This window comes from Artemia franciscana, chromosome 13 (assembly GCF_032884065.1).
Source record: "Artemia franciscana chromosome 13, ASM3288406v1, whole genome shotgun sequence".
NCBI classification, from domain to species: Eukaryota; Metazoa; Arthropoda; class Branchiopoda; order Anostraca; family Artemiidae; genus Artemia; species Artemia franciscana.
The window spans coordinates 41,143,243-41,170,013 of record NC_088875.1 but is presented as its reverse complement, the minus strand read 5'-3'; the positions used below and the strand labels follow the sequence as shown (position 1 = coordinate 41,170,013).

Here is a 26,771-nt window from a genome sequence, read left to right as displayed (position 1 = left end):
GGAGGAAAAAGCAGGATGTCTTTGAATAAGGCAAGGAGATATTGTAAGGAAATATTCGAAGGAAAAGGAAAATTCAAAGGAGAGATTAAAGACTGAAACTCTTGAACATAGTGAGACAAAGGAGGAGCCTTTGTAGCTATGCTGGCTTTGGGTTGCTTGGCACTGTGACATATTGATAGTTGTACTTTTTCTTGTATTAACTGTTTAAAATCCGTTTTAGAGTATGTTTTAATGTTGGTACGCATTTAAAAAAAAAGGTTGCCAGTCAGTTTAAGAATGCACCTTTTTTGGCTATCAATCGTTGTTGGACCAATACCGAATTGGGAGCTTAGCCTCCTTAGGTACCAGCAATGTTCAGGCTGAGCAATGGTGACAAAATGAGGACAAGCGAAGCTGTTTTCAGCGTTTCCAACAGACTATAGGATAGTAAAAAGAGAGGTACACCAGTTCTTCATGGTTTTGTTGTAAAATTCCTGATGTATGAGCTTTATTTTTGCTATATGAAGATTTCAAAATACAAATAAAAAGAAGCAAGAAAACGGGTCTAGGGCCAGTGGAATTCACACAGTATTCTGTAGTATATTTGTTTCTGTGTTTCTACTGGCTTTATACATGTTTTCTTGGTTTGTCTTGTTACAGTTTCGGAATTTTGTCGGGACTGGTTTGTTCAGCTTTATATCTTAACATTTGGAGATCCAATCCTCTGAACGTAAACTGTCGCTGTAGACGACTGCTCTTGGATTGTCTCGTCACTTTTTTTTGGGTAGAATCTATAGGGAGGATGAAGGGGGATTCAGACAGCACTTATATTTTACGATTAGACGAATGGAGGTTGAGACCTTTTGGACTGCTTCGTATTTAATAGTACAGGACATTTTTTTCGTGTCCTGAATCAGGCTAGTGAAATTTGTCTTATACTACATGATGTGCTTTACAGGTCTAAAAGGAATTGGTGTCCCAATATCCAGCAACAAAAATGTCCCTAACGGGTACGAATCTCTAATTTGTGAAGGGAAGAGAGGAAGTATGTCCCCAGCTCTCTGGTTGCCCCTATTTTTCCTAATTTATTGTTTATGGTTTTTAATGCCAGTTCGATAGGATTTGCTCAATTATTTCATCATTTTTTTATTTATTTCTCTAGTGGTTCAATTTTTGTTAGATCACTTTTTTTATTTCGAGTTTCGCGGAGATTCAAGCCAAGATTCAAGATTCGAGATTCAAGATTTTCGCATCCAAGCCAATGGTCTGCGTTGCAGATGTACCGATCTCTTCAATTCCTGCCTTCGGCCAGGTGTAATATGCGTAGCTGGGGGCAAATAATTCGATGGTTCTCACGCTGTTCTCCATATTTCTGCAGGTACCCATTTGAAGCCTGTGTTGACTAAGCTTACAGAGTCATGCAGCTGATCCCGGTCTTAAACCCAAAAAAGTCAACAGCACAGGTCTCAGACCCTTGCCCCAAAAGACATAAGATTGCAAGTTGAGTGCACCTACAATTCAGCTAGTACAGCTTGAAATTAATGTCGACCTTCAGAAATAAATAGAAAGAGACTAATTTTATAAAGAACTATCCTGTTTAATTTTTTTCAGCTTCTCTGTAAAAATAAATATGGCCCCGCCTTCTTACCTCGAACCCCGGCTAAAATTACATATATGGAATCTGAAATTACGAATATGGATCTAAATTACGAATATGAATCTGAATTACGAATATATATATATATATATATATATATATATATATATATATATATATATATATATATATATATATATATATATATATATATATATATATATATATATATATATATATATATATATATATATATATATATATATATATATATATATATATATATATAGCCTATGTATAAGTTTCCACTAATTATAAAACATGAGTCCATTTATAAGCCAATTTATTTGGTTCAACACAGTGAGCGCTGACGAAATATGATACTATACTATGAACTTCATAGTTCTGAAACAACCAAAAGAAAAGTCTTTAAAATCTTGGTTTTCAGGTATATATAGACCTAAGATGGGTCCATGAGCAAAAGATGCTTTTGTTTTGGCGTCCTTGGCACTTTAAAAGCCTTGCAATATTAATTGTAGCAGACTTTTAACTTGTAAGAATGAATTCCACTTTAAAAATCTATTGTTATTTTTAACTTTGTTGTTACCGCAAAGTTTCATGAACTAATTTACTGTTATTATGGAAATGCCATGTTTTTTTTATCTATAAAAGACTTGCCGAAACTTATTATACTGTCATACTTGGCTTTTTTTAAAAATCATTTTTATCAAAATGGCTTTTGAGATTACTGAAAATTTAACCTTTTTGAGTATTTGGTCTTTACACTGATGAAGTAAAGTAAAACCTTTTAAAAACGATCTCTCAACCTATAAAAAAAGTTGCTTGGCCAGAAAAAGCATTATCATCAATATTTTTTTTTTCATGTTAAGAAAACTGGATTTACTTTTTTTATCTGGCAATTTACCTTCCCATTTTTACATGCATTTGAGCATCATTCTATGGTTGTTATTACATTCTATTACAGATTTCATTTCGATTTTTACTGTTCCCTTACTTAATGTGAACAGAAGATGTTTATAAAGGACCTGCTTTACAGGCTTTGCTACTACTACTGCTTAGATCTCTTCGCATCGCAGAGCCACCTGAGGCCAATATAGGACAAAACTATACCGGTTTCCTGGCTATATTAACCTTTAATATTGCCCTTCCTTTGAAGAAGGTCTTTAGGCTATAACAAGCAAGACTGAACCATAGTTTACAGGCAAGGCTGCACTGGCAGTTACCAAAATAGAACGGAATCCTGCTAACCAAGTTCCGTCTCCATTCTTGACTTGCTCACTTTCACCTCTGAAGCTCAGCAATTTTTTCGAAAAAGTGGAAATATCTGTTGTTTTATAGGTCTATTGATTTGTTATAGTATTCTTTCTAATTTTCTTCATAATCTTTATTGATTTTGGAATAAGAGAACTTTGATCTTTCAACATCCCTTATCTTTCTTTTAGATAGGACACAAACAGGACTTATCAGTATTTTACTGCTAGTAACTTGTTTAAGTAGTGAGTTCTTTGACTGGATTAGGTTTTACATTCTGGCTTGTTTTACTCTTAGCATTTTCGCTACTCCTCTTTTGTTACTATCGTTGTGGCTATCATTGCCCTTTTTAGCACGGTATCAGATTTATTACTTCTTTTTTTTCTTTGCTTTGTGTTGTTGTTATCAGGTGTTGACTTTAGGTAGATTTGTTTTTCTCTTTAGCATCATTAAAGTTACTATTATAAATGAATACACTAAGATCTTTAAGATTATGGATCTGTTTTAAGGGGAGGGCTGGCTCAGATATTGAGGTAAGTATTCGTTTCAGAACCTAGCGTAAACTATCTTAGTATTCTGCGTAAAAATCTGGCGTTCTGAATTTTTTTTTTTGTTCAGTAAAGGTCCGCACCTCCGCATTCCCTTTTCAAGTGCTTATGCTTAGTTATTGATTTATTTGTGTTTTTCTTTACTTAGTCTGTTTTACTGCTAGTTTTCTGTAATTTACTTATCAATTTTAGTTAAAATGGCTTCAACTATATACGATTTCACTGCCAAAGATATCGATGGGAACGAAGTATCCTTAGAGAAGTACAGAGGAAAAGTTTGCGTTATTGTCAATGTTGCCTCTAAATGAGGTAAAACTCGTGTCAGCTACACGCAGCTTGTGGAACTTCACAACAAGTACAGGGAAAAGGGACTAGAGGTTCTTGCATTCCCCTGTAACCAGTTTGGTGGTCAGGTTGGTCTTTTTCTGAAATTACTACTAAGTCTGATGGTCCTTATTTAGTTTTTCTATTTCAATGTCAGGTGGTTGAATGTTAATATTTTTAGGGAATAGAAAAAGATGGTATCTCGACGCTACTACTACTATTAGTAATTCATTGCAACACAAATCCCTCTGAGGCGAATACAGCTGTGCATGCTCCTGCCCATCTTAATCTTTTCATAACCTCCCTTTTCAACCCCTCGTAAGAGGTTGTAATTTTCTTTTAATCCTTCCTTAAGATCTCTTCACGTCTCATTTTGGGACGACCTGTTTTCGCTTGGCCCTGGATGGATGAGAGTAAAGGACGATCTTCGGCAATCTGTCATCCTTATTCCTCAACAAGTATCCTAGCTATCTCAACCTTTCTCTCAATATAGCCGTAGAAAGTGCGATAGAGCCACATTTTTCTTAAAGTTTGTTGTTTGATATATGGTTAATCAAACTGCTACCCAATACTATCTGAAGACAATACCTCTGGAAAACATCTGGCACAAAGGGTTGTTTGTTTGAGAACCATACTTAAACACTGTCATCACTGTAGCTTTCAATATTTTAATGTTGGTATGGTGACTTCTATATTCCTATTTTTCCATACCTTTTTCAACTATAGAAAAATAAAGTGGGCCTTGGCTATTTTACTTTTTAAACTTCATTGCATTCACCATCTTCGATAATAATGCTACCAAGATAAGTGAAGCTACTCATTGGATTGATCTTCTCTTTACCCAGCATCACCTCTTCACATTCATTTATTCCTAGCCTAAACGACTTAGTTTTATTAACAATTTCAAACCTATTCTTGCAGCGTGAACTCTCAAAACCTCCGAGAGTTCATTCAGTTTGCTAATATTTTTTATCTAGGGCATTCAAATCACCTGCAAAATCTAAGCCTGTGAGAGTTTTATCTTCCGATTTGATTCCATGCTCTCTCACGTCCTTTGGTTCCCTATGACAAAGTCTAGCAATGTTGCTCTCGTACGTAGTACTAACCACTTTAATGCATTTATCTGGTATACCATACAAGAATAGGACCTTCACTAAAGCTCTTCTATCGGCTGAATAAAACGCATGGTCATAATCTATAAAAATGAGGAATAAAGGTGCCTGATGCTTCAGCCACTTCACATTTATTAATGTAAGTGTGAAAATTTGGTCGACGAATCCTCTCCCCTTACTGAAACCATACTGTTCTTGAGAAAAAAAAACTTTAACTTACATAATTAACAAAAATATAAACTATCACAGATTTAAATCACTACACTAGGGAAAAATGTAAATTTTGCTAACCGTAGCGATTAACTACATAAACATTCCTAAAGACATCCTAAATTAAGTAATAATATAAAAAAAACCTACATAAATGTTTCTAGAAGCATCCTATACTAATTAAAATAACAATGAAAGGAAAAAAGACTATCACCTTCTCTCAAACACCCCCAGGATAACAACCCTCATCCAAATACAGCTCCTCCACCCCAACCTCTTCAAAACGCTCTTCCCTCCAGCCCTATGACCCAATCCCCCCCCCAAAAAAACAACTAACTCCCCAACAAATACTCTTGTAATCTTTTTTTAAACTGTGGGAGGTGCTCAGCCTCCCTAACACTCACAGGAAGTGAATTCCATAGAGAAGGGCCAAGATACTTCAAAGTAAAACCAGATCTTACACTATTTTGAATATCCACAACCAAGTCATCACATAATTAAGCACAAACGCTTCCGCTTGATAGTCCCTTATTTGTCCAACATTGAGTAGCCTTAGAGACTTAAAGCATTCACTGGTGTCTTTAACATTTTTTACGCACTTCTCAGTTATTCTTGCTACTTTATTTTGTTGAATCTTCACACGCTTGTAATTAACATAAAAATTGCTGCTCCAAACTAAACATCCGTATGATATATACGGGTAAATTATTGCAAAATATATCGTGCGAAGAGTACGTTCCGGCAGAATCAGCTTCAGTATTCTGAGGATGCCAACTCCACGTGCAATTTTGGCGGAGGTAATGTCGCTGTGATGCTTTGACGATATATTAGAATCAATATGGACGCCAAGGTACCTAGTGATTTAACTTGTAAAATAGGTTTTTCACCTAATACGACTTTACTACTTACATAAACAGAATCACCGACTCTCAAAATGTCAGTAATAACACCTCTAATCGTTTGAGAGCACCATTGGCTTTTACTATTAAGTAATCGAATGATTTTGCAAATACTGTTAGCACAGTGTCATCCACAAAAGAAGTAATACATGCATCTTGCAGATAAAAGCGCATTATGTCCACGTAAACTAGATAAAGTAAAGGGCCCAGCACAGAGCCATGAGGTACACCACACTTCACAGGAAAAGACGATGAGACTACATCATTTAAAATGACTTTAAGGGACCTACCGTAAAGATAGCTCTCAAACCATATTAGACAAACTCCATTTATTCCAAGACTTCTCACTCGATGAAGCAATACTTGGTAGTCAACCGAGTCAAACGCTTTTCTAATGCCACTGAAAATAGACATAGGTACGTTACCTGAGTTTAATGCACAGTTAATAATTTGAACCAGGTGCTGTGAAGCGTGCGTCGTGGAATGACTCTTACTGTGTCTGAATCAAAAGCCTATTCATCTGGAGGAAATTATAGAGCCGTTTATGGACCACTTTCTCCAGTATCTTTGAAAAGATGGGTAGAATTTATATGGGTCTCCGGTTTTCTATATCTGACTTGAGACCCCCTTTGTGAAATGGAATAAATTTGCCACCTTAAACTGCACCGGAAAACTTCCCTTTTCCAGGGAAAGATTAATGATAAAAACTGGACAGGGACGAATATATCCTAGAATCACTTCAAGAGCTCGAAGGGACAAACCATCAACGCCGGTAGAATTAGACTTAAGTGACTGCACAACTTTACGCACTTCTTTACTCGTGCACGGCTGAAATTCAATATTTGAAGCTTCACCATGGACATCATTACTAATGTTGCAGTTTTCATTATATTTGTTGCTAACACTAGATTGCACCTTGGAGCCGATATTTGAGAAAAAGCAAAATTATTTACAATTTCATTTAAACCACCAAGGTTACACCCAACCAAATAATGTCTGTCGTGGTCTTTTTTCCCTTATCACCCATAATCTCATTTAAAATATTCGACGTTTCCTTCATATTACCTTTACTATACTCCAACTCATTTCCATAATAATCAGACATTGCATTTCTCCTCAGTTTATTCATCAGATTTCTTTGCTTTGTAAATAAAATAAAAGACTCATCACTTTTGGAATCCAAATTTATTTCATAAAGCCAATTTCTTAATTCTACTAGGTCAATTATCTCCTCTGTTATCCCTGGTTTACGGGAACAAGCTTCTTTGATTTAAAAACTTTTACTGGGAACTTCCTTTCATATATAGGGTTAATGACTTTCATCAGACAACCCAGAGCCTTAGTAGGGCATTTATTCTCTTCAAACAATTGACTTCAGTCTATTACACTCACTTCCTCTGAAAATTTTAGGAGATGTAAACAAGCAAACAATAGATACTAATATAAATGAATAAATAAATCTTCACTTAAATTGAACAAAACTCACAAATTGAACGAAACGAACAAAAACCAGTACAAACAAGAGTTATTCATAAATAAATGAACTTGAACTTGGGTATCGCCTCCCTCTCTCACTGTAAAAGTCTAAAACCTAGAGCGTCATTGGTGTTTTATTGAAAGCGAATTATATTACGTTTTTTTGTATTTAATATTGAAAAAAAATTAAAATTACAGTAAAATTTTGAACTGATGAGCTTTCAGCAATTAATGTCAAATATTCAGTTTAATTTATTGGTTCTTTCTAAGATTGTCCAAGACGAATATAGTTTCACTACAAACAAGAGTTTGGATACTGCCCTCTTCCTTAACTGTAAAAACCTAAAGCCTACTGTGTCATTGGCGCTTCACTGAAAACAAATTATATTACAAATATATTCTTTTCCAGTTATTACAACTTTGAAAATGAAAATAAAATTAACAGTAAAATAAAATATTGAATTGATGATCTTTAACAATTTATATCATTATATATTAAATATTCAATTTGATTTTATTTGTACTTTCCAAGACTGTTCAAGACATATATGGTTTTCAGTAAAGCGCTAATGACGGAGTAGATTTTAGATTTTTACTGTGAGAGAAGGAGGCGGTACCCAAACCCTTCTTTTTAGTGATTTTTGTTCATTCTAAGCTTGATTTGCATATTCAATTGAAGTTTCACTTGTTTTAAGATTTATTTATTCATTTATATTAGTGTCTATTTTATGTTTGTTTGCATTGATTGTTTATTTAATTTCTGTTACTTTTGGGTTTCATTCATGCTTCAATAGCAAAATATTTTTTTTTTCGTTTTAAGCTTGATTTGAATATTCAGTTTAAGCATTACTCGCTTTAGGTTTTATTTATTCATATATATTAGTACTTGTGTGTTTTTTTTTTGCTGCTATTGTTTATTTAATTTATGTTCGTTTTGGGTTTCATTTATTGCTTTAATAGTAATTTCCTCATTGTTTTGAGTTTGAATTTTTGTGTATCTTAATTTTAATATGGCCTTTATTTTTTTTTAAAAACTTCGTTTTCGGAATTTTTTTTTTTAAATTAATACCTACAAAAGTGCAGCAATCTATAACCGTTTCTGCTTTCTTTTCCTACGCCAAATTTACCGAGGCTAAGATACCGTATATCCCTATTTCCTTCCATTCTAAGAATTAAGTTCACCTAATAAAAATACCATATTCTAAAATCCTGTCTATTTATTCTTATGACTAAGTTACAGGATTTGCTGTAACAGCTAAAACGTGAAATACATGAAACTTTTGGACATTATGAAGATAACTTTTTTTTTAAATTGGAGACTTTAGGAGGTTTGTAATATAAAAATACATTTAAATGTTAAAAAGACATCAAACCACTGAGTGAAATATTCTCTTGGTAATTTATGAGTAAGGGGAATCCGTTGCTGTATCTTTGACAGGGGTGTTTCAGTTAGCCTTTTCATGACAAAGTAGAGTCTGTTGTCAGAATAAAAACAAACATTAGTTTATTTTTGCCCGTATTAGCCTAGATTATGGTTTGTTCCCCCTTTTTTATCGAGCTCTCACTGTCGAGTTGTCACAGAAAGGAGATATAGGATATCCTTAAAAGCCCGATTTTTTTTCTACACCATTTAATTTTGAAAAGTGGATGCTCCTTTCACCAAACCAGAAAGGAGATATAGGATATCCTTAAAAGTCAAATTTTTTTCAACACCATTTAGTTTGGAAAAGTGGATGCTCCTTTCACCAAACCAGAAAGGAGATATAGGATAGCCTTAAAAGTCCGATTTTTTTCAACACCATTAATTTGGAAAAGTGGATGCTCCTTTCACCAAATGGTATCCAAAATGTGAATCTGTAACATGGAAATTCCTCTTAAAATGCAAAGGGTAAAAGGATAATCTCTTTGGAATTATATCCTTAAATGGGAATATTAACATCCCTTCTATCAACGTCACGATTTACCCCTCTCTGAATCCATTTTTTCATTATCGTTCCTCCCACTAAATCATCCTGATAGTAAAAGCGATGGGTCACACAGTAAACTTCAGGATTAGTTCCTGAATAGGGGTAATTCTCGTGCTAAGGTGGTCCTTAAAACAGATATTGGAGAAGAGTGACAAAGAAGTGGCCAATTACCAGGCGAAAATCATTTTCGGGATCTTTTTCGTATTTAGTTGAGCCTGAAGATTGTATTTTATTATATTTCAGCATAGTGTTCTGTCATATCGGAATTCTTTATTTGCCATTACATGGTAAGTACTACTAAACTGAACTCTAAATTTTGTTTCTGGGATTTTTTTGGGGAACATGCATGCATGTAGAGGTGGGATTCCCTTCCTAAGAATCTTTTGTAGAAACTTTCCCAGAAAAATCTGGGAAAGATTTGTTTGCAGAAACTTTTCTGGAAAAGTCGCAGTAATGTGACTTGAAAATGCGCTTCCATCCCCCTCCCCCAAGGGATGAAAATATACGCACATATGTTTAAGAAAATTCCAGAATCAAGATTCACGGAAGTTTTTGGACGTGTGAGTCTTAAATCAAATGAACAATATCCAGAGATTTTGCAAAAGTATCAATGTTTAAAGAAGGATTCGAAAAGACTATATACTTTTCATATAGATTTTGTATAATTGTGATCATATAAAAATGAAATTTTATATGATCTTGGTACATCCCGAGACCATGTTGAAGTCACCTAAGCAAGTTTTCTATGGTAATAAGTTAGTGGGCTCTGCTTCAACCTAAAAATGCCCTTTTTCTGATAACACTTCTAGTATTTTGCCTATACTTAACCTGCTTTGTCTTTTCAAAAAAAGATTAACACTAATGGATGCTTTTATGTAGGTTGTTTATTTAATGGTTGTTTTCTATGATTCATTTTAATCGGAATTTCAGGAACCAGCCGCTGAACCGGAAATAAAGAAGTTTGCACAAAGCTATGGCGTGAAGTTTGACATGTTCTCCAAAATTAACGTCAACGGATCTGATGCTCACCCGCTGTGGAATTTTTTAAAATCCAAATGCCGTGGTACTCTGGGAGAGTAAGATTTAATTTCATTCACATTAGAATTAAATGCTATTAACTTTAATCAAATCTTTATCAGTCATTCAAGTATTTACCTCGTAAATAATTTTTGCTTGAAGTCCTGGAATCGTCTCTTTTTCTTTTTTTTTGTTCTTGTGTAGTATGTAAACTTGCGGGATATCTGGCATTTTGGTGTGTTTGGAGCTACAAAAAATAATGGGTTAGCTCGCGGAAGCAAAATGAGTCAGAATAACAAATTGGTTTTATGTGACAAAATTACCCTAGAATTTCAGAAGAAGATGGAATCTTATATTTTGTGCCGTGGAATAACAAAATTTGATTGGCAAAATTTAAAAATTCCTTTGATAAAATATAAATGTGATTTAGTTCTTAATTTGGCACCTTGTCAATTTACAAAAATATGTTGCTAATAGTTCAGGGAAGCATAATAATTAGTTCTATGGGTGTAAAATTTAAGATAGTATTTCACACTATGAAATTATAATACAAAACTATAAAAAACAGATGTTATCGACAGTTACAACGAAGAAATTAAGTGAAGAAATTTGACAACTTAATTGAAAAAATTTGCAGATGTTATTTTTATGATGTTTGTTTTTTAGTTTTTTGTCAGAATTTACGCAACAGTTCTCTCCACGTTTCAGATTTTTATAAACAATGTAGTATTAGCACATGGTAAAAACATACTTGGGAGTAAATTGTTAATGAACTGCTAACAATCTCTTACAAAGTAATACATTGTTTGTAAGTTTTTCGGTTAAGATGGTGGAAACTTGCCTTAATTAAGAAGATAAGGATGTAATCAATTTTGTTGTCATTGCAATTATAGTCATTAAAATTATAATGTTATCAAAATTATTGCAAATCAATGTCTTCAGCAGTACAAGTCTGTATTTTTTTTCTTGCTACTAGCCTCTCATCCGTCTTTCTAATTGATAATTTCCTGACCCCTCCCCGCTAAAAGCTGAGGCTACATCTCCCTCTGTATATGATTAAGATGTGTCAAAAAGTTTTATTAAGTTTTTGATGAACTCGGGTGGACACGGTGACGATAAATGCATAAGCAATCCACGTAATCATTTAATCGTTAGTTTGGATTAGCACTCAGATTTGTCATAATCTTTGCATACCCTTCGCAGAGAGCCCCCACCACGGAGCACCTGTAGTAGCTAGCAAACAGGCTCCATCCTCCAAAGACTGTTTTGCTAGCATTGTGAGAAATGCGGAAGAAGGTCAGAGGACCGTTTCATTAAAAAAAAAAACAAAAAAACTACGTCGAACGGCTTATTTGTTCTTCTTCTTCGCCTAGAAGTCAAAGAATTCATGGCCAGTAACTGAGGTATTGGCCAGTAATATAATAGGGATGACCTGTTACAATTTCTAATTATATCTGGCTTTGGAACTATTAATTATTTACGCCTAAGTATTTTAACGGTCCATAAAACTGAATTGCTAGTTGATCACCAAGCTCCCTCGGTGTCCAAAAAAAAATTGAGTCTTATAAATCGTCTCCTATTTGGCTCTGGATAAATATTGAATAGCTCAATGGGTTTTGCTGTCTGATTTGAGGATTTTCCACTGATGAAACAGTTAGCTGAAAAAAGATTTGAAATTGTAGCGGAATAAACAAGTTTATAAAATTTCCATGAGCTTTATTTTGACTTCGGTTTTTTTTTATGTAACACTCTTCAATTAATTCAGCTAGCTCAGTTTGATTTGCATATTCATGTTCATTTAGGCTTTTGTTTATTTTAAATCATAAAAGTAATTTTACTGTTTCCCGTCATTATGTTCTGGATATTCTTGAGAGTCCTAATTCACACACACTTCTTGAAGCTTTGGCTGTCAAGAATTTGGAAATCTACAATTTACCTCTAAAAAAAGATTTTTGAGTTGCTAGTCAGCCAGCTATTGTAAAAAAGTAAAAATAACTTGAATAATGATGAACAAATACCTGCATATAGAGTAATAGAGGTAGTAAAATCTTCCTACGTCTAAAATCGGTACAGAGCTACCTTTCTGTGAAAAATATTTGCCTAAAATTATATTTTTTTAGTTGTCACCTCCTCAATCCCCCTCGAGAAAATTGCCCTGCTCCCATCCCTCGTGAAAAATATTGGCCTAAGATCATACCTTTTTAGTTTTCACCTCCCCAACCCTCCTCGGGAAAAATTCCCTGGTCCCCTCCCCCTTGAAAAATATTGGGCTAAAATCATACTTTTATGAGTTTTCCCTTCTCAACCCTCCTCAGGAAAATTACCCTGCTCCCCTCTCCCGTGAAAAATATCGGCCTAAAATCATACTATTTGAGTTTTCACCTCCTCGGGAAAATTGCCATGCTCCCCCCTGAAAAATATTGACCTAAAACCACACTTTTTTGAGTTTTTACCTCCTCAACCCTCCTCCAGAAAATTGCCCTACTCTCCTCCCTCCTAATAAATATTGACCTAAAATTATACTTTTTTGGGTTTTCAGTTCCTCGGGAAAAATGACCTGCTCCCCTCCCCTGTGAAGAATACTGGCCTAAAATCATACTTTTTGAGTTTTCACCTCCTCAGCCGTCCTTGGGAAAATTGTCCCACTCCCCTCTCTCTAAGTGTTGGTTCGCCTGTACCCCTATTTCTAAATTAGACAATTATGCACCCGTATGCTGCTAAATTTGTATTCAGGCAGTTTTGATCTTAGATTACGTCTTTTTTAATGAACTTTGATTGGCGTAGAAACTACAAGCTTAGAGCCATCTCGTGAGATAATTCATTGTACATATGCAGAAGCCGCAGAATGCAGTCGTTTTTTTGTAATTTCTAGTTAAATGGGGAAATAATCATTATAGAATTAAGGGTAGTTTTACTCCTTTGACAACATTATGGGTCAAAATCTAAAAAAATTCCTTTCCTTTATGAATTTCCTACTCTTGGCAGGTTATCTTCTTTACCTTGCAGTAGGATCAGCCGTTTTCCGCCACAGCTGCCATCCGCAATTCATATGTCGAAAATATTATTGCACCCCGCCCTAGACTTTGAAAAATACCTTCTTATTTCTGTTTTATAATGGCTAACTGGTCGTTTTCGCCCCCTACATTTTTGTAAATCGACGCAACTGTTTCGAACGGTCCATAGCTCTTCTAGTAAAATTGTATTAGCTTGCTTCTTAGTTTTTTTTTCTTAATGATAGTGAGAAGAAATAACGGGAATAAGTTAATGTTTTATCGAAAATATTTCTTAACTCTTGGGAAACTCTCCGCCTTAGTAGATCTTTAATAAGAAGTGGTTTCTTTCTCTCTCTAGTCTTTTTCCTGTCTGTCCCTTTCTCTCTCTCACTCTCTCTTTCTCTTTCACTCTCTCACTATCTCCCTCTCTTCTTGATTTACTTTTCATTAGCAGACCATTGATAAATTTTTGCTTTTTTCTTCCAGTTTTATCAAGTGGAATTTCACGAAATTTGTCACTAATAGGGAGGGTATACCTGTATCTCGCTATGCTCCAACGCAAGATCCGAAGGTTTGCTCTTTCTTTTTTTTTCCTGCTTCTTTTTTTTGCTTTTTTTATTCCAGTATTTTTTTTAAGTGACACGCGACACGGAGTAGTTCTATTAAAAGATTTCAATGGTATAAGAAGCTGCCACTCTTCGCTTTTGTCCTTCTGTTTTTCTCTCCTCGACCGATTCCTGGCCGAGAAATTCAGAATAATCGGATTTTCCTCATCGGTCGATTCCTCGAACGATGCCTTTCTGTTCTTTCCTACCACTATAATGCTATTTTTTCTCGCTCGCTTATGTTATTCATCTGTTAACAATGTCTACTTTTTCGTTTCACATATCCTAGAGATACCATACTTCTTAAATCCACAAACGTTTTGACAGCAAAGATATGTTTGAAAATATTATATGTAAAAAGTATTATAACACAGAAATTAGTAGCCTGTAATGTTAGAAATCTACTTTCTAGATACTAACTCAGCTGAGAGTTAATTTCAAAAGACTGTGATGTTTTTTACTTCTTTTTTAAGCAAAAAACTGTCCTTCCTTGTTTATCTTAAAAGGCTTTGCGTTGTCGTATATCAAACGTCAATGAAAATTATGTGTGAAAACTTATTATTTCATTTTTTTTTAGTTAATTTGTTTGTATTCTATTGGGTATTCGACCTTCTTTTCTTCTGCCAATGCCATTCTGGATAGATCCAGAGCCCAGATGCCACACTAGAGTCGAAACCACTTTTACTTTAAATTTCTCTAAGATTAAATTCGGCATCATTAAAAATACATTCATTCAATCATTAAAAATCATTAAACAGGTCGTGGAGAAAAACCTCTAAGTAATGAGTAACCAATAAAAATAGTAAAGCGCCAATGGCGCAGTAGGCTTTAGACTTTTACAGTTAGGTAAGGGGCAGTAGCCGAACTCTTGTTGGTAGTGATTTTTGTTCGTTTTAAGCTTGATTTGCATATTCAATTTATGTTTTAACCGTTTCAATTTTTATTTCTTTATTTATTATAGTACCCTTTGTATGTTTTTTTTTTGCTCGGGTTGTTTATTTAATCTCTGTTTTGGATTTCATTTATTCTTTAATAGTAATTTCTGGGCATTTTGAGATTGAATTATTGTAGGTTTATATATCTGTTGATCTTAAGTTTAATATGGTCTTTGCTTTTCTTTGAAAAATTTCTTTCTGGGAAAGTTTTTATTTTAAATTAATCATCATTAAATAAAAATTCTTTTGATATATATACATTGTCTACGAAATCTTTTTTTAACAGTTCCAGTTACCTTCATTTTTTTGGTAACTGGTTTTGGTAACAAAAATTACAGTTTTTTTTGGTAAAAGTAAGGGTTATAATAATAAAAAAAAACTTTAAATGTAAGACTAAGTTATTAGAAGGAAGAAAATTTTTAAGAAGTTGGTTTTCTCAGTACTCAACACCTGATTAATTTAAATTGTCTGCTGTCAAAAATGACTGTAAAGTCAACAAGGTAAAACTTGCGTGAATGTAACCAACTTTGTGGTATTAAACTTTGTAGAAAATTATATTAACTATAATGACAACGTGGGAGCCCCACATTAGACTAGTTTGCGATATGGTATTTTACCATAATGAACCACTACTTGCGTTTGTGACATTAGGTCTTTGGTGCCCCCCAGAAGGTACATCACCTTTTGATTGCATTATGCTGTAATACTTACTAATCTTTTCTTTTCAGGAAATGGAGAAGGAATTCCTAGTAAATTTACATTTACAGTACATTTACATTTATAGTAAATTTACATTCCTAGTAAATTTTGTGGGTTGATTCATTGTGAATAATTAACACAGACCTGTATACATCTTTTGATTGCATTATGCTGTAATACTTACTAATCTCTTTATTTCAGGAAATGGAGAAGGAATTGCTAAAATTACTTGAAGGTTAAGTGCTACAGAAGGAAAACAAATGAATGATAATATGAAACAGTCCTTTCAAATCGAAAGACGAAGGATTGCTGATGCAACTGTCATTTATTCTATTTCTTCTGTATGTTGCATCCTTATAATGTGAAAATAAATGCCATTGCTGGTTGGATTCTTACTTCTTAGTTTAACGAAAAATATATTAGGATCAGTTGCTTCCTTATTGTGTGAAAATAAATGCCGTTGCTATTTGGATTCTTGCTTCTTAGTTTAATCAAAAATATATTTGTTTATATCAGATAACAGTTGATTTGATTAAGTTAGCAAATTGTGATTGTAAACAATCAGCAAAGTTTTTTATTTATTTATTAAGATAAAACTACAGCAAGCCAAAGGTTTGTTACAAAAAGAAAAAAAAAACTTGGAAAGCCATATATGTCAGGTAGAAAATTAAAATTTGTCATCTATTCTCTGTCTTCTTTATGTCGCTTCTTTACAACGTGAAAATAAATGCGATTGCTGTTTGGATTCCAGCTTTTTATTTAAATAAAAAATATGTTTGATTATACTAGATTATTGTTGATGTGCTTAAGTCAGTGAATTACGCTTGTGAATTCGAACTTAATCAGCAAAGTTTTTTATTTATTTGTTAAGACAAAACTGCTGTAAGAAAAAGGCAATTGTTGTGACTGGTACATATGTCACGTAAAAAAAACATTAGTGTATAAAGTAAAAATTTGGTTTAAACTTCTCAGTAATGACATGTTAGCTGAATATTATGCTTTTTGGTTTTATTTTAATCCAAATTTTGTAACAGAACTTGACTGTGATTTTGCTTTTTTGGTTCTGAAAGTTCTATCTTAATGTTTAGATTTTAAATCATAGTCTAATTTATTTGAAATCACTTGCTAATATCGTATTAAATAATAATAAAAGGTCAAAACTTTTATTGAGTTATTTTAAAATTAACACATTTTGCATACTCAGAATCAGCAAGAATACTTTTGTTTTGTTTTGCATATGTTGCAATCGAAAAATTTTACTTTTGTTTTCTATGGACAAGGGTTTCTGTCTACTTAGTTTTTGTTACCACGAGCTGTTTGACCCCAGGCTCTCTTAAATCTGAAGGAAGATTACTGCTCCCTCCTTCAACTCAATTTTTACATTCAAGATTAATATTATTAAAACAATGATACTCAGCCTCCACAAAGGAATAAACCCCCTCAAATATTTATTAAGAGGACTGGGATTGGAATATCGAAAATGATTCATATGGTTTAGTATATCCATGGTTTTAAAGGCGAATTTTTCGAACAGACCCACCACCCCTTCTTCATAATAGCTGGTGTGCACTTATACATCATTAGAAGTCATCCTAGCCAAGTGGATGGCGTGCTGGATTTGCAATCCTCTGTCCAAAGGGCGAGGGTTCGATTACTGGCGTGGCAGTTATTTTGTATGGGACGGGGGTCAGTCGTGCGACTCTAAGCTCAGCCAGAGTCAACCCAGGTCTAAACGGGTACCTGGAGAATTCTGGGTAAGAAGTAGGAAGGGTGTGCGAAAGCACAGGGTGGCTGGCCCTCATCCCACCATTGCACTTGAATGAATTTAAAAAAAAAATGAATCTTCGAGACAGCCATTTTGCTCTTTTGTTAGATCGCTTTTTACATTTTTACCCAAATTGGCAACAATTTTTGACTGCTTATTTCTTTCTTGATTTTTCAACTTTGTCGCAATTACATAGAAAAACAAGTATAAAAAACAATGGGCCTCACTATGTGATTTATCACAACATAGAAAAGCGATTCTTCAAAGGAGTTTTCCTTGGTTTTGTTTTCGATTTTTCAATTCCCTTGCAAACGGGGCCAAATTTTAGTTGTGCCTCGTGCCATCAACTATTCTACAGATACAAATATTTCTTAAAATATAATCCAATATTTTGTTTACAAAACCCGAAATTAATAGTTACTGTGAAAGTTACTAACTGCAAGCAGTTGGGACTTCGACTACATGATAAGTGTGCTCCTCTTTTCCGGAAAGTTCGTTGAGTGGCCTCTCCTGGTATTCACCTAAAAGATGTTCTTGCAAACGTCCTTTAGGAACACAATGGAATCCAATCTAGAAAAAAGAGAAATAGAAAATGCCGAAATTTGGCCAGGATTTAGAGAAGTAGGTCGTTGATGGAAAACTAAAAAACTGTCTATGGTAGACACGCAAATTATTGCTGAAGTATTATATATATGTAAAAAAAAAAATAAAATAGCGACTTGTATTCAACTAATTACTTCCAATAATAGTATAATATTAATTTAATTACATATTAGCATATTAAATGAAACAAATAAAATTTATATGATGTGGTGCAATAGGTTATTACCGAAATACTCTGAATTTTTCTATGGTAGATATAAAATTGCTAAAGCATAAAGAAAACAATCGCTAATTTAAACGATGACGTGAGCAAATTAACATTTCGGTTTATTTCTTGAAGTTACTAAATTATTAAATAAAATCAATTATTTATAATCAAATTAAACACGCAGTAGGCTATTACGGAACAATTAAGGTGTTTTCTAAGGTAAAGAAAACAATCGTGGATTTAAACGAGGCCGTGGGTAAATTAACAATTCAGCTTATTACTTTAAGTTATTGAATTAATAAATAAAATCAATTATTTAATATCAAATTAAATATATAAAATTGATAACGAAGTGGACCAGTACGCTATTACGGTACAATTAAGGTGTTTTCTAAGGTAGTATTAAGAACTTTTATTACAGTATGACGAAAGAAAAAAAAACACTAGACAATTAAAGCGCTATAAAATACATTATCTCTGATAGAAAAATGAATAGGTGTAAGAATTTAAAAAGGAATCGATAGAACCCCCCCCTATATTGTCCATTTCTTACGTAACAATCAAATTGCTACACGAAATTCTTTTTATTTGTCATTGCAATTTTGTATGTGGAGATATTGCAGAGGAATTGTACGTGCTTTGATTTCCAGAAACTGTTTCCATGGAAGGGAGTATTTCTGGAGTGATCGGACGATTAGAACCTAGACTTTTTCAAATGAAAGTATGCTAAGGAGAATTTTTCAGGCTGAATCTTCTGCAAGAAATTTCATAGAGGGGTGGGGTGATTTTCAGTGAGGATGGAATTATCCAGAGGGAGTCTTATGGTGGAGGTTGTATTTTACGTTGGAGGAATCTTCCTTGGAGAAGTTTCTTAGGATGAGACGGAATATTTCATGGAAGGTGAGCCAGATTTACTGGCATTATTTGAAAGACGATCAAAAATTGATTAAAAAACAAGTTTTTTAAAAGAGTAAGGAGTAACATTAAAAATCAAAATGAACAGAAATCATTCTGTATATGAAAGGGTTCCCCCTCCTCAATACCTTGCTCTTTACACTAAAGCTTGTCTGTTTGTCCCATTTTTTAAGAACGAGTTCTGAAACACAAGGGCCATTTAATTAGAATAGGAAGCTTTCTCAAGAGTGCTACAAACTTTAGCGTGAAGAACGAGGTATTGAGGAGGGAGTAACCCCTTTGTATACGGAATAGTTTCTGTTCGTTTGATTTTTAATATTTATTCTTACTTTCAGTTGAAAAAAACACATTTTTTTTTATTTAATAAAACAAAGAAGTCTCAATTTATGAATTTTGCAAATATGTTTTTCGTACTTGATGTCAAGTTATGGGAGCGAATTTGTGTTAGTAGGTGTGATCAGGGTGCTAATTCAGAAAAATATAGAAGCGGAGGGGGGGGGGAGAATCTATTTACTTTTTGTAAATTTAAGATACAAAAATGGTATTTAGTAAAATCTAGGAGGAGGGGGAGGAGGTCACTTTTACTCGTTTTTCATATCAAAATAACAAAGTGGTATTTTTTTAAATAGAGGAAGGAATAAAATCTTGGATGAAATCTCCCCCATTGTTCCTCCCTCTGATCCTTTATTTCTACACTCTAATTCTACGCTTCATTTTCACTCTGGCATTAAAGTAGGGGTGCTAAAAATTGAATTTAACCCGTCCCCCTCCTTTCCCACCCGCAAATTTGTTTTTATAGGTGTGATCAGGGTGTTAACTCTGGAAAATATAGAAGTGAAGGTGGGGGGGGGGGGGGAGAAACTTTATATTTTTTGTAAATTGAAGGTACAGAAAATAGTATTCAGTAAAATCTAGAAGGGGGGGGGATCTAGAACTCGTTTTTCAGATCAAAATAACAAAGTGGTATTTCTTTAAAATATAGGAAGGAATAAGATCTACGGGGGATTAGCCCCCATTGTTCCTCTCTCTGAATTTAGGTCTCTACATATGACCTAAATAACCTATTCTTTGATCAAAAGACACAGTTTCTCTTGAAGCTATTTTCGATGCATTTATTTTTAATAAATATAAATTCGAAAAAACGAGAGAGACAAAAAAAGAAAAAAAAAAGCAGGCAAGATACTCTTATAGACCTTGAATTGAATACCTTTTGGAGTAGGAATAAAAAATAAAACTTATTTTTGCGAGTACATAAGAACAGTAGTGGTATATAAGTTAGACTTTTCAAAGACGTGTATCTTCATAAACTAAAACTGAGAATAAAACTTACTCTTTTGGATATTTTGTTCATCGGCTTACAGCCAACTCTACACTCGGGAACAGCAACTACTGAAAAGCAAGTAAGTCCTCCTTTGGTTGTCATCTTATTTCTAAAGGTTGTACACTCACTGGCTTCTTTGGTACCGATGGAACCAAAAACACCTCCAAAAGTTGCCCTAGAATAGAAACCATATATTAGCCAATCTTTATGCAAAAGATTATATGATCAGTTAAGAAGCCAATTACAATTTGTTTGTTGACAAATTAGTTGATTCCAGGCTTTCAGAGAAAGAAATTTCTGCTTGATAGCTACGAGGTGAGCTCAGAATTTCAATTGTTTTGGATTAAATGCTACGCATTACGGTAGAAAATTTCAATAATAAATTTCATACTAGGGGACTGAGATTTGCTCGGTGATTATTGTTTGTTTAAAAAGAATGTTCGTAATAAGATAATTATTCCTTTTCTGATGTGAAAAAACGATACAGTTTGATCGTGACTCACAAATTAATTTCGGAAAATTTTGTCCAAAGGAACTGTGCACAATTACCTTATTATAAAATACCCTGTGTTTCATTTTCATTTAGCAAATCTTGATCTTCTGGCACTAATTCAAATGACAAATACTTTAAATTTTCGTATAAAATCCTCACTTGATTTTTTTTTTTGTCTGTTAAAGAGTTTGGATTGGCAGTTATAGCGAACAAGGACACCAAAGCAAATTCTTTATTTTTACTGATAATTTCTTATTATTAATTCCTAAGAATACTTTACTTACCTTTCCCCTACTTCTTCTAATGCTTCTGCAAGTTTGTAATATGGTTCTCCTTTCAGGCAAGATTCTTGCTCCCTCTTTGCTTCTGCAAACTCTTCCTGCGTTCTTCTATCAACTTTGCAGCTGCCCTTAGGACTTTCTAGCATGTATGCTGCTGCTAAACGTCTTCCAGTAGATAGAGTGCAGCCATTTGGCCCCTCTAAGTCTCCCACTTGCTCATCATTTCCTGTTCCACACATCCCACAAGTGCGGCCTCTTTGGAAACCAAATGTCTGGAATACAAAATTATGTAAACCTTAAAACATTGATCCAAGGCTCTGTACAGGCATGTATTTCCAGCAAGGATGGGCATGCCATCACAGAAAGAGTTATGGAGAACCCTCTATAATCGACTAAACAGACCTTCCTTCATTTTAAAAATCAAATAAGAGGAAGCCACTTTGGGCATTTCGACGGAGAATATGTCCACACACCGAAACATTTCTTCTTGAAAGTTTTACATTTGGAATATGAAAGTTTTAGATCGGTAAATGTTAAGTTTCGTCACAAGCTGTCTAAAGTGCGTATTACTGCATATAGCAAGATTCTGATGTTCGCATATTGTTTATTTGTCATTATTAGAGAAGCGCATTCATTTTTAGCTTCCTAAAATCCCCCTCCAACGAGACTAAAATGCATAAAGTGGGCTTGCTTACAGGTAACATTACCTATAGAGCGAAGCGTATTAGTCCAAGAGCCCCGCGGGCTGCGGGGTGAGGTCTGTATTCTATATTTATTCAACAAAGAGTGATAAAACTAAAAAAAAAACCCTCAAACGTGGTTTATTAAATAAATATAGAATACAGACCTCGCCCCGCTGCCCGCGGGGCTCATGGAAAAATACGCTTGGCTCTGTAGGTAATGTTACCTGTAAGCAAATCCACTTTATGCATCTCTAGTTAGCCCCATGGACGAGGAGGGTCAACCAGAAATGGATGCGCTTCTAGAATTAGCATTTCTAAGCGCTCTAAACTGGAAATTATGCTGCTTCACAGCATAGTTCCCAGTTTAGAGCACTTGTGACGAAACTAAACATTTACCTTTAGATCAACTAAATCGTGCTCCGGATATAAAATTTCAACGTTGGTGATTCTTAATTAAAGGATCTTCATGAAGGATGTCAATAATTAAGGAAAAGCTGTTGGGATTCATATTTCAGAGACATTATACATCTGCCATGGGTACGACGTAGGAGATTGAAGAAAAACGAGTTAATACAAATATTTGGGTTACGACTCCCACTCAACCGTTCACAGTAAAGAAATAAGACTTTAAAATATGGATAAAAAGGTATAAAAAATATAAAACATAAATAAATAGAATATACAAAAAAAATGTCGGAAAAGTGTGTCATGGTGAGCCAGTGTGGTCTCAGAAATTCTTTACTTTTGTATACTAGGACATGCGCAAATGATATCCATAGTTCAGATTACATGTCTAATTTCAGAATCAAGAAACAATTTGTTTTTGATATGTGTACCATTGCACACGAGGAGCTCGTTTTAAGAAATCAAGGTTCCTAGACAATCAATAAATATCCTCTAAGTTATAAAAGAGCTTCAACTTGTATGGACTAGGTGTAGATGGACCATTTGTTCTTTGTAAATGCTACAAAAATCGTGGATGTGAATAGTGGAGTGCAAGCAGCAGCTAAAGCTGTAGAGCAAGATACTGAATAAAGGAAATTATTTAAAAATCATAAAACTCCTACAAGGTGTTTGAAATACATAAAAAGGGGAGACTTATTTGCTTCATGTTATTCTACATAAACCCAAGGCGACTTTTAATGATAATTTCTTCTTTTCAGGTTCCTTTTTGAGGTGGACGAAATCAATCACAGAACTTTCAGTGATCGCTGAGACTGTATGGTCATTTAAGGTTGAACAAATACTAACCTGCTTCAGATCTTGATAGCCTTCATTAAGCTAAAATTGATGGCCATGTTCTACGTTTTAAGGTGGTTTAAACCAAAACTATAAACCTTTTCTCACGTCGACTAACGGTCCGCGTAGCGCAGGTACCTACCTCTTGATTCTTTGCCCTCGGTCGGGAGTGATATGTGTGGTTTGGGGAAAATCCTCCAACACTTCTAGCACTTTTCCACGAGGTTTCTCCAGGAACCTCTTTGGAGCTTGTTTTGAATTTGGCTGAGCTTGCAAAGTAACACTACTGGCCCCCTTCAACAACCAAACAACCAGCGATACCAGGACCTTGCTTCAAAGAACCCTTGCCACATTGCAACTCCAGCGTGGTAGAAATCCCTTTGTTATATAAAAGGGATATGCATATTTACAACTGTTTAAGTTATTTCAAGTTATTGAAGCTGTTCGAAGGCATTCTGAAAATGCCAAAATATATACCAATAGGCCTACCTTCTTAAAATACAAATGGTCTAAAATAAGTTTTAATTTAAAAAGCTGCTTTCTAAAAATCTAGGAAATAACGAGAGGGTATATTAAAATATAGCAACCAAATATGAGGAATGAATTACTGCCATTTATATTTTAGCAACCCAAAAATTTATAAATATTCACAGATTATGTTTTAAAAAGCTATGACCTATGAATAGGCATACCTAATTTGTGAAATTTGAAGTTTTCCCAGTTTAAAAATTTAGACCAACCCTTTTCATAGCATCATTCCTATGATAAAGTGATTATTTGATTTAGTAACTTAGAGTTGCTGATCCTGGCTAAAAAAAAGAAAATCTGATTTCTTACCATCAGGAAAACTTTATCACTGTTTGTGGTCACTTTTCCAATGGAGGGTACAATAACTTCCAAGAAACCACCCACTTGATGTACAACTAGATTCGTCAAGCCAGATTCAGTGACTGTTATTACGACTTTATCCTCAACGAAACCATGCTCGTTTCCGTTCACAGTAACCTGTAGAATAAACTTTCTTTGTAAATTTGGCTCTCTTGTCTCTTTTTTTTTGTTCGTGAACTGTCACAATAATTATTGCCGCATCTTTATTGCCATTGCGGTTTTTCTGCTCCTTTGTGGTGCGGTCCAAAATTCAGTTTTTTAAATTCGAAGTTAGAGTTACACTTTTTAGTATACTTTAGTCATACCTTTTAAATTATCAATTGTTTCTTTACTATTTTTTGACTCGCGTAATGCTTACGAGTCTTGTTTCGATTTTAATATTTTGAATTTAGACGCGCATTCGTCTATTATCTTTTTTTTTTTAGTTTGTGATGGTTCTTTGTCAATACCGATAGAATATATCTATCTAAACTAACGAATAGAAAAAAACTTAAAACAAACCTTTAAAACAGAAATATGTTAACAAATTAAGTTGTAAGCTGGATTGCTAGTAACCCTGTAGAAATTAAGTGGGGAGATTTTTTTTTCTTGGAAGATTCAAAAAATATCCCAGTAGGTCCTATATCGTTTTTAAGATGACAAAAAAACACCTTTAGGAACCAAAGCCATCAATTCTCTAAGAATAGACCCTACCCCCTCCCCCTCAAAGAGCTTTAGGGTCCTAGATTGTTTTTAAGACAACAAAAAACACCTTTAGGAACCAAAGCCATCAATCCTCTAAGAAAAGACCCTACCCCCTCCCCCTAAAGCTTTGTCTGTGCGCATCTATGTCAAACACTACCTGAATCGTATTTATGTTATTTTTTTTTCTTCACAGAAAACCAGAAACTGTCAAGTAACCCGCAACTCCAGGTCCAAATAGGCTCAACATAAAATTAATAGATTTAAAATAAGTCACCGCAATTTACTTGCTAACTTGGTAGTTTTAGCTACTTCGTCAATTTTAACATTAACATTATGAGATTTATATCTTGTAGAGATTTACTTTAAGAGATTACATCTTGTGGCGGACCTTTCGGCAGTTTTTTTAGAGAGCAGTAACAACCACTTTGGAAATGATTAGACTTGAGAGTAAAAAACTGGACGAAGTTTTTTTTTTTTTTATGCCACTAAAATGGCTCGCAATAAGATTATGACTACTGGAGTTTTTCACAGGTGAATCTATCCTAAAATAAAAACTAGACAAAAAATGACAAAGTAAAACAGATAAAATATTTGAGTTTATGTTTATGAGATTAACTGTTGTGGTGGTTGAAGCGAGTGAAGCTGAATTGTTTGTGGGTTGAGTCAATTGTGTGTCAACATAATCGAAAAAAGGATATGAAGGCTAGTATATATATATATATATATATATATATATATATATATATATATATATATATATATATATATATATATATATATATATATATATATATATATATACTAAATTTTTTTTTGCTTGTTGTAAAAAAAGCAAGTCTTTTTTTTTAAACAGAAAGAAACGAGAAGATGAACGCAGCAATTAATTTCTCCAATTCATCTGGACCGAGTTTTATATACAGCTTGTTTTCTTTTGTCTTCTTTTATACCTTATTTCTTATGGAGCTGAGTTGTATAGGGTAGGAGCTGTTTAGATTTGATCTGTGTAAATAAAAACATATTTACCTTGGCAAGTCTTTATAAGTAATATCTTCGCAAACCAATTTTACTCCCTCCCCCTAACGAAAAACACAGAAATGGCAGATCTCTAATTAGACTACATCAGTGGTGCAGTCTCTTCAAAATCCTGGGGGGGGAGGGCACAGTTGGAGCTAATTTTCCCAACTCAAGTGAAAATTACAGAGAAAACTGAAAAAGAGCTACATAGTACCATAAAGGCAAAGATATACTAAAGAAAACTGACCTGTTTTGGTCGATGCTTGAATTATGCAGGCTTATCTGAGTTTTGACAAAATTTTGAAGAAATTAGATTTTAGCTGGGGGGGGGGAACTGGGGTCTCAGGGAAAAACTGGGTATAGGAGCAGTTGCTCCCCTGCCCCATACTAAATAAAGCCCCTGGCCTAAATACACTGAAATATAATTAACGGATGAAACCGACTTTATGGTAAGTAGCTGCGTCTTATGAGGTTTGAGCTGTTGTAAGTTGTTCTTTGCAAGTTGAGCTCAGCTCTGGCAATATGTGTCAAGACTTGCCATTGAAAATAGTTATATTCACTGAATAATTGCAATTCCTCAGCTCAGAATGACCAAGTGAGACATGATATGGTATCCAAATTATCTAAGTTTACTTTCTATCATAAGAGACTTCAAATTTTTATTTTCCCCAGATTTCTCAAAAACAATCAAAACAAGTTTAAATTAAGCCCAGAGCTTCTATGGAGAGTTTTATATAGTTATAAAAACTAATTTGGGGTGTGACTACCGCTATTCAACTCTGAAAGCTCTTATTTTGACAAATAGTTCTCAGATTTTAATGCTAAGCTTGTACTCACCTTAATAATGATCTAGAAAGAAAATTTAATCATTTCCTAATTAACAATCATGCATTACTTATCAATTAAATTTATTCATAAAGGGCCGAGGATTTTGGCTGTCACTGTTTTAAGTTAAGGATTTCTATCTTCAGTCTTGGATTTGTAAATCTTTTTTAACTTAAATTGCACATTGGATCAAACTGGGGTTAAAAAGGATGCATACCG

The 26,771-nt window shown here is 34.0% G+C and overlaps 2 protein-coding genes across 6 annotated transcripts in view; one reads left to right on the top strand and one right to left on the bottom strand.

Annotated features, from left to right (window-relative positions):
- Positions 1 to 16,024, top strand: part of LOC136034938 (phospholipid hydroperoxide glutathione peroxidase-like) — a 28,602-nt gene extending 12,578 nt beyond the window's left edge. For 2 of the 5 annotated variants that reach the window (XM_065716472.1, XM_065716474.1), the window contains exons 2-5: positions 3,589 to 3,809; positions 10,315 to 10,460; positions 13,881 to 13,965; positions 15,663 to 15,767. In XM_065716472.1, the coding sequence (XP_065572544.1) occupies positions 3,594 to 3,809; positions 10,315 to 10,460; positions 13,881 to 13,965; positions 15,663 to 15,752 (537 nt within the window). In that variant the 5' untranslated portion in view covers positions 3,589 to 3,593 and the 3' untranslated portion in view covers positions 15,753 to 15,767. Of the gene's footprint in view, positions 1 to 3,067; positions 3,206 to 3,588; positions 3,810 to 10,314; positions 10,461 to 13,880; positions 13,966 to 15,662; positions 15,768 to 15,834 lie in introns of those variants that run through there. The other 3 variants (XM_065716476.1, XM_065716473.1, XM_065716475.1) reach the window with 3 other exon arrangements.
- A 1,739-nt stretch (positions 16,025 to 17,763) lies between these two features.
- LOC136034936 (vitellogenin-2-like) overlaps positions 17,764 to 26,771 on the bottom strand; it is a 98,591-nt gene continuing 89,583 nt past the window's right edge. Inside the window, exons 28-31 of the mRNA XM_065716470.1 lie at positions 23,979 to 24,146; positions 21,223 to 21,491; positions 20,455 to 20,620; positions 17,764 to 17,968 (exon numbers count right to left, since the gene is read on the bottom strand). Of these exons, the coding sequence (XP_065572542.1) occupies positions 17,831 to 17,968; positions 20,455 to 20,620; positions 21,223 to 21,491; positions 23,979 to 24,146 (741 nt within the window). The 3' untranslated portion in view covers positions 17,764 to 17,830. The remainder of the gene's footprint in view (positions 17,969 to 20,454; positions 20,621 to 21,222; positions 21,492 to 23,978; positions 24,147 to 26,771) is intronic.